This window comes from Trematomus bernacchii, unplaced genomic scaffold (genome assembly GCF_902827165.1).
Source record: "Trematomus bernacchii unplaced genomic scaffold, fTreBer1.1, whole genome shotgun sequence".
Taxonomy (NCBI): Eukaryota; Metazoa; Chordata; class Actinopteri; order Perciformes; family Nototheniidae; genus Trematomus; species Trematomus bernacchii.
Genome location: NW_022987469.1, coordinates 1,005,608 through 1,017,978, shown reverse-complemented (window position 1 = coordinate 1,017,978; position 12,371 = coordinate 1,005,608). Strand labels below are relative to the sequence as shown.

General features: G+C 41.2%; 1 protein-coding gene across 1 annotated transcript; it reads right to left on the bottom strand.

The window, feature by feature from the left end:
• Window positions 1-4,119: 4,119 nt before the first annotated feature.
• On the bottom strand, window positions 4,120-11,851 carry LOC117493631 (cytochrome c1, heme protein, mitochondrial). The gene is made up of 7 exons (XM_034144286.1): window positions 11,693-11,851; window positions 9,342-9,532; window positions 6,664-6,790; window positions 6,239-6,396; window positions 5,998-6,158; window positions 5,217-5,317; window positions 4,120-4,779 (listed from the first exon to the last, which is right to left on the bottom strand). Exons 1-7 carry the CDS (start codon window positions 11,771-11,773, stop codon window positions 4,675-4,677), a joined length of 924 nt encoding a protein of 307 aa, XP_034000177.1. The 5' UTR covers window positions 11,774-11,851; the 3' UTR covers window positions 4,120-4,674.
• Window positions 11,852-12,371: the final 520 nt, after the last annotated feature.

The following is a 12,371-nucleotide window of genomic DNA, read 5'->3' as shown; positions in this document are numbered from 1 at the left end:
CTATTCGGAAAAAAAAAACGTAAGATCTGAACGCTGTCATGTGACATCCTATCCAAATAACCTTCTGCAGGTCTTCTGGATTTTGGAATGTGTGTAGGGTCATATCAGGACGCATCCTTCCTGGGGCCCCAGCCCTTTGCCTTAGGTCCAAACTTAAAGAAACGGCTGATTGAGCCAGGCTTGTACTAGAGGACGAAGCACAGCCTGACCCCTGTATACCCCCTCTATAACCTACAGCAGTGGGAAAGAGTCCAAAAGAAAAACATTACTTATAGTGAAAACCCCCCTTGAATGATGGGATAGTAGACTAAAAGCTTTAGGAATCCAAACTATAACATATAATAAGTACCCTGTATCAAGATTGATGCAAAACAAGTGACATTTGACCTTTTTAGAGAGATTTAGCACAAAAAACACCATTGTGGTCATTTGGGTGGATTTGCCATTTCTCTGGAACCCATTGGTCGATTTCGGTGATTGACACCTCTTTTTAACCGTTAGAGCCAATAGAATCGAAGGGGAATTTCCACATAAAAAACACGTTACCATTGAGGAATGAGAGTGACGCAGTCGAAAGCTATGTTACGCTCTGAAAACTGAAAACTGAAACCTAGGCTCAAACTAGTAAATATGAAGATGGATTATCAGTAATCATTTCAAAGTGACACAGACACATTGGATTAACTTTCAGCAGCGTTTTTATCGTTTTGATGCCATTGAACACAACTTTTGATCAGAACAACAGCAAAGGTAAGACTATTCGCGTGTTTGCTCCGTAAAGCTACGTTGTGTGAGTTCTGGTCGCTCAGTGATGATAATTATATTTCTGGAATCTCAGTTTGCTAGCTGATGTCATGTTTGTGCAGATCTGATAAGTGGTGGAGTGTTTCTATCGTGAGTTCTGTGCTAAGTGCGTTAGCATTTTTTCGCTCAGGGCTAATTCAGAGGCTCGGCGTTAGACTTGTGTTTTGTTTGGCTAAAAATGGTTCATATTGTCAGTTAGCCGAGTTTCTTCCCGTTAAGTGGATATGACACATTCATCGTTTGTTAAATGTTAAGAAGCCCTCAGACGCTGTTTCTTGCAAGATGTTGCATTTTGCCCCCGCAGGCTTAAAGGTGGGGTAGGTAATTCACTTCAGAAACACTTTTTGTTATATTCCATGGAATGCTCTTAACATCCCAATAGCAATGAATACATTAAATGCTTTGACAATAAATACATAACATTTCATCTGTGGAAGCCGTGGCGCTGTAAAAAGCACGACCAATTATTTAGCTGGATGGCCTACCTGCCTGTCAGCCTTCCATCTGTGCACAAACTTATCTCATGCCCTCATTGGTCATGTGCGCGTTTATGTGTGTTGGAGGAGGGGCTGTGTAAGGAAGTCTGAAGGAAGGGGCAGAATTTTTTGCTTAATAAGCACCGTAACTTTCATGATATCATTTCTCGATCATAATCGGTTGGTTCCGTTAACGGACGAATGTTGAGTCACGGTAAATGTTGAGGCCGCAAGGTATTGTGGGACAGCATTTTCTCCTTTCCTTTCGTAAAGGAAGGTCCAGTGTTTCCTAAACTAAAGGAGGTTATAAAGGAAGTTTCAAACCTCCTTTCCTATCATCTAGACTGGTGCAGGGATGACGTATTTACCTGGAAGTAAGATGGGCATTGGTTCCCTCGACAAAAAAGCTATGGGATTTCTCCATAGGATTTGGGAAAATAGCTCGAAATAAGGTCTGTGGAAAACGAACCTGTTAGATAAATGCACATTTTGTTCAGCCGGATAATATCCACATGTCTACCCTACTTTTCTAATCATAAATCTAATCACCAGAAGCAAACGTTATGCTATAAACGAACTACAGCCGGGTACAGCAGGGTCGAACGACTTCAACGTCACGCCAAACTTAAAGGTGGGGTAGGTCATTTTGGAGAAACCGGCTCGAGTGCGCTAGAATTTGAAAATACACAGCCGGAAGAAATCTGCTACTTCCTTACAGAGCCCCTCCTCCAACACACACGAACGCGCACATGACCAATGAGGGCACGAGATAAGTTTGTGCACAGATGGAAGGCTGACAGGCAGGTAGGCCATCCAGTTATTTTAGCCGGGTCGGCTAAAATGATTGGTCGTGCTTTTTACAGTACTACGGCTTCCACAGATGACATTTTTTTATGGAATTTGTGTCAAAGCACTTAAGATATTCATTGCTATCGGGATGTTAAGAGCATTCCATGGAATATAACAAAAAGTGTATCTCGAGCCGGTTTCTCAAACTTACCTACCCCACCTTTAAGATCGATATTCAAAAATACAGATTCTAAATTGTACAAGTTGAAGCGTTTGTTTTAACAGTTTGCGAGAGCGCAGGTACTTGCTTTCAAGCAGAACAGGGCAAACAAACTTAGCGGGAGTGTTTACGTGTTCGGTGTAATGACGTACAACGTCCTCGACAACTTCTGTAGTCCTATTCAGCCACTTGTTAACAACCATCGTTTTTCAGACATGTAAACTCTTCAAAAATCACCAGCTGAGTGCTGATGTATTTAATGTCGTAGAACAAAACGTGATCCGTCTCTTAAATTTGTGTCAACCACAGATCTTATTTCCAGCTATTTTCCAAAATCCTATGGAGAAATCCCATTGACTCTGAGACGAGGGAAACAGTAATGGTAAAATGCTAACTCACTTCCGGGTTTTAGGACTCGTCACTGCACCACTCTATTCGAACAGCTCTTATCATGGCTGCCACTGAAGTACTTCCGGGTCATTTCAGTCCGATAGGAAGGTGTGATTACCCGATTTGCATGTCTGCCCGATTTGCACTGCGTAAGCGTGAGTTGGTCTGCCATATTGGACAGCTACTTCCAAACAGGACATTTGACGACCGTACTGATCTAATAGAGTTTTGTTCTTGAATCAACTTTTTTTTATGAAAAGTAATTTCCCTTTTCCAGGAATCTCAACAGAAAAAGTTTGTCCAGACTAATACATTTCTAATGATAAATAAATTAAAACAATTCACAGTTAAGAATGAGATATTAATCATGAATGCCATAAATGATTGCATACATTTACAGTTTATTTTTCCAGTGTGAAGGCTGTCAAACAGAAGTAAAATATCCATTTCTCACTTATTCTAAGAATGTACTTAACCCACTAAAAGGATTTATTCTCAAATAATCGTGAAATTATTTTGTAATAATAATAACTAATCTCTCTCATTCAGATTAATGTGGTCGGGTTTTTTTTCTTCTGTGCGAAATGGCGCTCTGTCAAATGTCCTACTTGGGTTGCTGTACGTAGCTGGTGTTATTGGTCCAATATGGCGGACCAACTCGCGCTTGCGCAGTGCAAATCGGGCAGACATGCAAATCGGGTAGTCACAGAAGATTCTTAAGCTAAATTGACAATTCGACCGCAACCCACGCTTTACCCAAGAAGGAGATAATGCTGTCCCACAATACCTTGCGGCCGTAACATTTAACGTGAACCGAACATTCGTGAACAACCGATTGTGACTGACAAACCGGATCATGGAAGTGCTTATTCAGAAGGTACTTATAAGGTGCTTTTATGATTTGAACCTTCGATACTATGGTACCAAAAGGCCAAATATGAACACGCTTATTACTGTAAAATAATCAAATTAAGTTTCAGTGTTTACTGATTTACGGTTTCTTAAGATTCTTTCACATTTTTGAATGTGCAAAGTCCTAGTGACGGATATGCGGCCCTAACAAGTTATTCACATGTTGCATAAAGTTGTATTTATCAAAAATATTTTCATACAATCATACTAATTGGCATTCATTTGAATTAATGAGTGGACAGAAGGAGTGTGAGCAACCACTTTCTTTCACTTTCATATTTTATTTCAATTCCAACCATGGTAATGAATACATTACGAATATGTTTTACACTGTATTCTGGGTTTATGAAACTCCTATATTGGGCTTTAAGAAGCTGGACAGCAGTAACAATTATACAACTATAATTCACCATTATAAGCTTTGTGAGATAGGACTTGCGGCAGGACTGTTGTGTATAACAGGGATTGTTTACTCATCGTTCTTTCATTTTTACATGACAAAAGCATAGGAACAAAAAACAGCCACACTAACGTTTCCTTTAAGATAATTTATTTTGTACAGTAAAACAGAGGTTGGGAGGTTGCACTGCATCCACTGTGGCTGTGGAGAGGACGGGGGGATGGATTTATGCTCCCGGGATGTTACAAACTTTAACAGCAACCATTTCTCAGCGCTTGTGTGATTATTGAGTATCTTACAAAGATGGACAGTCAATCAACTAATAAGTTAATTGTGACAAAGTGTCTGATACGTGATGACATGACCGTGAACTGCCTCCAGTAACGACTCAATGCAGGTCAAACAAACAAGCATTGTGTGGAGGGTGCGTTCAAGGACACCACAACTCTCACAGTACATACTACCACGCCAACAACTAAAAACAGGCATTCTTCCGTGGGAATAAACATTGTATATGTATATATATATATATGCACACTCTTATTTCTGTACCTCCTCTTAGAAAGGCACGCGTGTCAGTTGTTGTTTGTCCACATGATTATCGTGATGTGAGCGTTGTGGGGTCATTGAACGCAGCCCGCTCTGGTATGTTTAGGGCCCAGGTAGGGTGCGTTTGTTTCCGTTTACTTGGGAGGCCTGTAGGCGATCTTCCTGCTCTTCAGCACAGACCACCTGTGTCTTTTCATGTAGTAAAGCAGAGGGACCACGATGCTGGCGCCCATCAGCAGCTGGGGGGGGGGGGGAAGGGAGCAGAAAGATTAATCCCACGACTAAAACCACGTTTACATCCTGTTTGAACTTGATTTATTGAGTCTGTATGCAGTGAAAACTTTGATTAAACACGTTTCTGATGCAGGTTTGGTTTGATGATAGCAAAGACAACGTTGGGGGCAAACACATGAGTATTTTTTGCGCGCTTTTTTTTTTATTGTGTTCGATGGAAACACGTGCAATAGTTCAACTTCTGTAACACAGCAGCTCGCGTTCCACCTGTCATGTGCCAAGAAACAACCAATAAAAGCCAAGCTATATCTTTACTTCTGCAAATATTAGTGAACGGAAAATATGGAAAAGTTAATTTTAGGTAATTAAGTGCAGGTCTATAGTAACACCATATCCATTTTGTGAGCACAGCTTCTAAAGAGTGTGTAGTTGTGTATATTACCTTCAGCCCCATGCGTTTGCGTTGGTCGTGCGCTGGCTCTCCGGCCCACTTCAGGAACGTACACACGTCCTTAGCAACCTGACTCATGGAGGCAGGTGTTCCTATGGCAAAAAACACACATCAACCATCAGCACAAATATTTTAACTGCAGCAAAGTTCAATGCACAAGCCTGGAAACGATGCATGGATATGAAGTAGTTCAATCTCCATGCATAGGCAAAAATAGTTTGAAAAATCAATTTTTCCAGACCAATAGCAATTGATTGTGATGTATTGAAAAAAAAACATCCAGGTTTTCTCTTATTCCCATCTTGCTGATTGAAACGATTCAGTGACATTAAAAGCACAGTTCATTTGCAATTGTTGTTGCATTTAGCATAACAATAGATAACTTGTTTAATATAATAACTATTGCAAGTTGCCACGGCTGCAAACATTAGCATTGCTAATTTGCTGTCACCTTAAATGCAGTCATCTAAAATTCAATTCGTTTTTTACAAAAAAAGCTAAATATTATCTAGGTTATATTTTAATTGTAGTTCTGACTCATTTATTTTACTTCTACTGTTGGTATTTGTATAATACCCTTTTGTTATCTTCCTTTATTTAACTTTTTACTGATGTCATCTCCACATGGCGTACTTTCTCAATGTTGAAATGTTGCAACTCTTTCAGTGCCATCATGTTGTGTTTCTACACAGATCACTATTTAATTTAACTAGGATTAGTTGATTGAGCAGCCTGACCTCACAATCACTACACACTTTACATCTCAACTCACCATCCTCAAACTCCAGCACCTCATTGTAGATTGGGGGGGCCATGCCGATGGACTGGCCGACGAAGTAGGGGTTGTAGTAGAGCCCGTCCCTCACCGCCACTCCTGCTGGAGGCTCACAGTATCCCGTCAGCAAGCTGAACACGTAGTCCTCTCCTCCGTGTCTGCGGGAACACTACACGTGAACACCTGGTGCATGTGGAGATCAGGTGTGAGCGCTCTCAGACTAAAAGTTGTTAGTTACCTGGCATTGATGATGTAGCTGAGGTCGGGGGGCAGCGCTCCGTTGTTGGCGGCGCGGGCAGCCTCGGGGTTGTTGTACGGTTTTGGGAAGTAGTCAGACAGCTTTCCGGGGCGGGTGAACATCTCTCCGCTATCATCAGGACCATCCACCACCTCAGCCTGAACACAACACACCATACATCTTAAAGTATGAAATCAAACACACCATACATCTTAAAGTATGAAATCAAACACACCATACATCTTAAAGTATGAAATCAAACACACCATACCTCTTAAAGTATGAAACCAAACACACCATACCTCTTAAAGTATGAAACCTAACAAATGATGAAACCTCACACACACCATACATCTTAAAGTATGCAACCTAAACCACAAAACATTTTCCACATGGTTCAACCCCTCTCTCACACACAGCCTCACCTCCTCAGCGATGGTCTTGACCTCAGCCTCTGTGTGCGACACTCCCACCAGATTTCTGAAGGCCAGGTACTCCATACTGTGGCAGGCTGAGCACACCTGCTTATAGACCTGGTAACCACGGCGCACGCTGCGGGGGGGAAGAGAATAGAGGTCATCCTCTACAAAGCACCACGGGGAGCGAAACTAGGGATGACCAAGTTCGAAATTTCTCAGACAATACCAATGTTTAGTATAACAATGTAGTTGACTTACTTTTGAACATTATACTTTTTAAAGTAATAAAGGAATTCTGAATCTGATGGTATTGGGTTTCCTTATTGTCAGTCATAATCTATTATAACCTGTCATGTTTGGGATAACAAACCATATTTAATAGAATTAATTCGCCTTTTATCAAATGAAATGTGAAAATAATAAATATACAGAACAAGCAGATTAAGCAATGTATAAGGGAATGAAAAACAAAGATGAACAGAGACAGTGCGCTCAGTTTTCACACTTAAAAGGGGACCTATCATGCAAAATGCACTTTTGTACGTCTTTTATACATGAATATGTGTCCCCGGTGTTCCAGGGAACTCACCAAGTGTCAGAAAACACAACCCTCTCTATTTTCCTCCATACCCAAATCTCTAAAAAAGGGGCTGCAACGGATCTGATACAAACTGATCCAGATTTGAACACTGTCCTGACGTCAGGACGGTGGCGCTACGGCTATTGGGCCAACTCCACCAATCAGGAGGAGACAGCCACGGCCATTGCCGTTCGGAAGCGCTGGAGACGCTGTAGTACATATGCCAGGCCTGTAAGTGGCGCTGTAGTCTGCCACAAAAGCAGCGAAGAAGACTTCCCGCCCATAGTTACCATGGTTACCCATCTGTTTATTCTCCGCTGTGGCTTTCTTTCTCCCTCCCCGAGGCAAGCGTTTGCTCCCGCTGCTTTAATTCAATGCAATCCCTCCCCGTCGAGGCAAGCACTGTAATTCTCTCCGGTTAGTCCACCAGCAGATGACAAACACCCACCTCTCCGCCTCTTCCAAGGAACGAGGGGACCGTGCGGCAGAGTTTCAGTTTCAGTTTGTTTCGCCGGTCAAGATGTCCGTTAAAGTTTAAATCCTCCGGACAAAATTAGAAAAGTGCCGGTCAAAGGTCTTCTTTGTTATTTATTGAGCTTTAAAACAAATGAATAACGACTCTATATAATAAAACACGGAGGACGGAGATCTCTTTTTCTCCCCCTCTTCTGACAGCCCAGCAGCTGATCAGAGCAGTCTCACCTCTCCTGCAGGGGGGCGTGGTCAGCAGAATCAGACCCGTAGACAGCAAACAGCACATAGAGCGAAATGAGGCATGGCTAAAATGCATGATCTGTTTGGTATTTTGAAAACAGAAACGTATAAATATACCTTATATAGGTATGGCCCTACAATATATCATTTAAATATAGCATGATAGGTTTCCTTTAAACCAGATAAAAGGTTTTTTCCTAAAAGCGATTTCCCCAAAACATTTACGGGAACTCTGCAACAGTACTTGAATCAGTAAAACGTTAAATCGGCTGCTGTTATCTGCGAATGTCACATTATTTACATTGGTGCATCCCTAGCCAGAACACAACAGACATTAAAACAGGGGTGCACCAGAGTTCCCGTTAGCCGGTAATTACCGGACTATGACCGGTAAAATATGCTGAAGACCGGCAAATCTAAATCTCTCCGGTCAAAATAATTTTCCCTTAGCGCAATACCGCATCAGTTGCGCCACTTATGTGACAGACAAAAGAGTATGTGACAGACAAGAATAGTCAATTCTAATGTCTAACACTTAATGTGGAGAAAGAGATGTACTGTATGCTGTATGGGTTGATTGTGCGTTGATCTGTTGGTAATGCCTCGGGGTTCCGGTGGGCATGTAAACAAATGCATAATGCTGCGCTATACTTTGTGGCCTCACCCGGTTGCATAGCGACGCTTATTGTTTAGGTGTCTTTTAATAAGCAGCGACAGTGAGTGTTTCTGCCCGGAAATGTGAGTGTCGACCTCAAGCTGTTTCCATTCACCGACCAGAGAGGATGCAAAGTCACTGTCATCATAACAAATGAATTAGCTAGAACTGATCGATATGGAGATAAACGCGAGTAAAGTCTAATCTGACGGGAGAGAGATCAGCTGCTGCTGACGAGTCGACACGCAGCTCTGGATGATCCCCTGCAGCGGCGAGCAGAGCAAAACACACTTCAGGTTAGAACATCACACGTAGCTATTTGAATTACCTCTCAGACTACCTAAACTAGTTATAGATATGTTTAGTTTTACTGTCGGGTCACTCATTACTGGATCCGCGAGCTGCATGATACTGACGGGCTGTCAGGAGAAGGAGAGAGCGCTCCGTTTATTATTCCCGCGTTTTTGTAAATTACTGTACACTTTTGAATAATGTAGTTAATCTACTATAATTAGTTTGTTTAATATCGAATCATATCAATTTGTTTTAAAGCTCAATAAATAACAAAGAAGACCTTTGATCGGCACTTTTCTCATTTTGTGCAGAAGATTTCAACTTTAACGGACATGTTGACCGGCAAAAAAATATTCTAACGGGAACTTTGGGGTGCACAACAACACAAAGTGAGACAGGAGAATGTGTTTTACTGTGTGTGTGTGTGTTTGTGTATCACACCTGGCGTGGTCCAAAGAGGACAGAGGTCCAGCGTGGCTCCATGGGTAATTAGGGGGGTGGAGCTCCAGGTCGGAGGCTTTGACGGACTGATGCAGCATGAGAGCGAGCCCCGCCCCTCCGGCAGTGACCACGCCTAATGTGCTCAGGGCAACCTTCCTGCTCCGAGGCAGGCTGGCGAAGGACATGTTGGCCTGTGGACGAGAGGGATGAGAAAAGCAAGATATATGTTTGTTCCTGAAAAGCATCCATTTGCGTACAGTAGTATTGGGTGATATGCCATGCTACCGAATGTGTCCAACTAGTTTCGGCAATAGCGTTTTCACAACAACATGTAGAAATATAAATATTTTCAGATTAAATTGTATCAAAAAGTGCAACATTCCCATCTGTGGGACAACTAAAGGACTTCTGATTTCAGAAATTCCTAGAAATTACTGGTTCTCGCAACCCAAATGTATTTGCTGTTTTTTTCTGGTTTGAAACTAGGGTTGAACATATCATATAAACACTTCAGTTGTCTCTGATGCTCATTTTATTTGCTATTTTCTAAACTATAATAATAACAAACTAATTGTTAATAGATCAGAAGCCATAATGTTGTAGACTTTGATTACCTTCCTACTCCAAAATCTGTATTTTTTGTTAAAAATAAAATGATTTGTCTTTAAAATATACGTTTTATAAATTAAAGCCTATTTCAAAATCCTATAGTTAGTCTAAAAACCCAACAATTTCAGATTATTGTGACGGAACAAAGAAAAGCAGCAGAAACGGGTGCATTTCAACATCTTTGCTTTATAAATTACTTAAAAGATCAAAAGATTATCCAAATAGTTGCCTATGATATTCAGTCCACCGACGAAACTTTGGTAAATATAAAGACTTTAAAAGCAATGTTCAAAATAGCAGAGCAATATTCTCAAATGATACTATGAGTTCACCTCCAGACACATCTTCACTGAAAGCCTGTTTGTTATAACAGTGCCCTTCCTCAGTGATTGTCCTTATGAAACTGTCCTTCACTACCACACCCACACCCACACACACACACCCACACACACACACTCCCACCCCCACCCCCTAGAAACTGTGCTACATCCTTTCCTGTCTGTTTTTTACCACTAGTTTGCACTGACGGAAATACATGAACAATGTAAAGATAATATTGTTTCAATGTATACAATAGATGAGTAGCTGCTTACCAGCATATATGGATAAAATGCCATTCTATCAACCAAGAGCTGAAATGATCATTCAATTAAATGTACATCAATTGACAGAAAAATTATCCCCAAACAGGTGTCCAAGACATTTCCCGAGCCATACCGTCTTACATGTGTTGCTGCTACATAAAAAAGGCAAACGTGTCAAATCTTGCCTTCGGAAATTGTGGTAGCCTTGTCAACAAGTAATCCGAATAATAAACCGCTGATTAATCATTCAATAAAGTAAAATGGAATTGCAGCCCTATAAAATAAGGAGCAGACCAAAAGTAATCACTAAAGAATAGCACACTAAGATGGCTTTTATCCAGTCATTCTTTAGAGTTATTATGAAATAATATAAACAACCTTGACCAGCTCACACACAGGGTAAACTGATCAGTTTCTGTTTGTACTCCAGCAGGTCACAACTGATATTACTGAGTAAATGACACAAGGACATTTAACTTTCATATATTTACCTCCACTGATTAAAAATAGAAAGCTCAAACTTATCACAGGACACTCTCACAGATGACATTTAGCCGTCCGATGAAGGGTACAGCAATAAACGGCTAAAGACAGCTTTCTCACAGGAAGTCCTTTCAGTCCTTGAAATGCTAACTAGTTAGCAAGCCGATGAGCTAACTACTTTAGCCGATGATAGCTTTGACTTAAAATGAACACAACATGACTTGCGAAAGACTAACAACGATTACAAACACTATGATAAAACACTCTGGATTGGATTAAAGTATTGATGCAGTGTTAACTACGTTTTTCGTTTTATTTTACTGAACCTGGACGTTTGCCGGGTGGTTGACACGACTTGAAGAGCTAACCGGCTAGCCTGCTCCAGTAAGCGATAGCTACCAGGTTTCCTGTATAGGCTATGTGGCGTTTGTTTTCAGAGGTATTGATGCCATGTTGATATCTACGTTTAGAGAGCGAACACATATCAGACAAGCTAATACAAGAGCTATGCCGACATCCTAAGAAATCTGTGGGAACACGAGTGACCTTGTCTCACCCCACTGACAGATCCAGGCTAACATTAGCCCGGTGTCAGGACACCCATTAATAACTGTTAAACTGTTCTAATAGCACCCTGCCTTTAGAAATGGACCCAGCACTAAAGTATCGACCTACCACGGGGGTCTTGACAGATTTCGATGTGTTGAGGAGGGCTCTCCCACTCCCCGATAGCACCACGACTCGTAGCGCCGCCATCTTCTCTGCGTTCCTCTGAGCGGAGGGAGCACTGACTAGCGCGTAAAACCAAATGATCCTTCTCGTCGGAACCTCCAAAATAAACCCATCATGGGTGAAGCGCATGGTTTTCAGCTAGGTAACCATTTACAGAATAAAACCACTGAGGCCGATTCCCATCACATCAACTGTCGTAAGAATGAGAAACTATAATATTATTGTTAATAATTAACATATAAACATACTCATTGCAACACATCTTTAGGTCTGAGAGTAGTTGTAATAGCTTACCTTTGTCCCTTAAAGCATCACACTTTTAAAAGGAAGGCAGTTATAGATAAAGGGAAACCTTGAAACAATAACATGTTCTTCTTGTTTTGGTAGACCGTTTTTATAGAATACATATTATTTCCCCCTTTCTCCCAGTGTCAAGTCTACTCTTATTTTGAAGGTCACCTGACCGGAACTACATATCCGGGCTGATTCAGGTCTAACTTGACGCATCATTTACACAACCATGTTTCGCATTGTTAAGTAACATCTTACACAACAAACAAAAAACATTGAAAATATTAAACTGCCATCAGCTATTTTGTCAAAATAGTGTTTTTAAAATATT

Coding starts and splice junctions, on each gene's coding strand:
- LOC117493631 (XM_034144286.1), bottom strand. CDS start 11,773: ATGGCGGCGCTACGAGTCGTGGTGCTATCGGGGAGTGGGAGAGCCCTC. Junction 6,791..9,341: donor TCCTCTTTGGACCACGCCAG/GTGTGATACACA, acceptor TCCCCCCCGCAG/CGTGCGCCGTGGTTACCAGG. Junction 6,159..6,238: donor AGCTACATCATCAATGCCAG/GTAACTAACAAC, acceptor GTGTTCCCGCAG/ACACGGAGGAGAGGACTACG.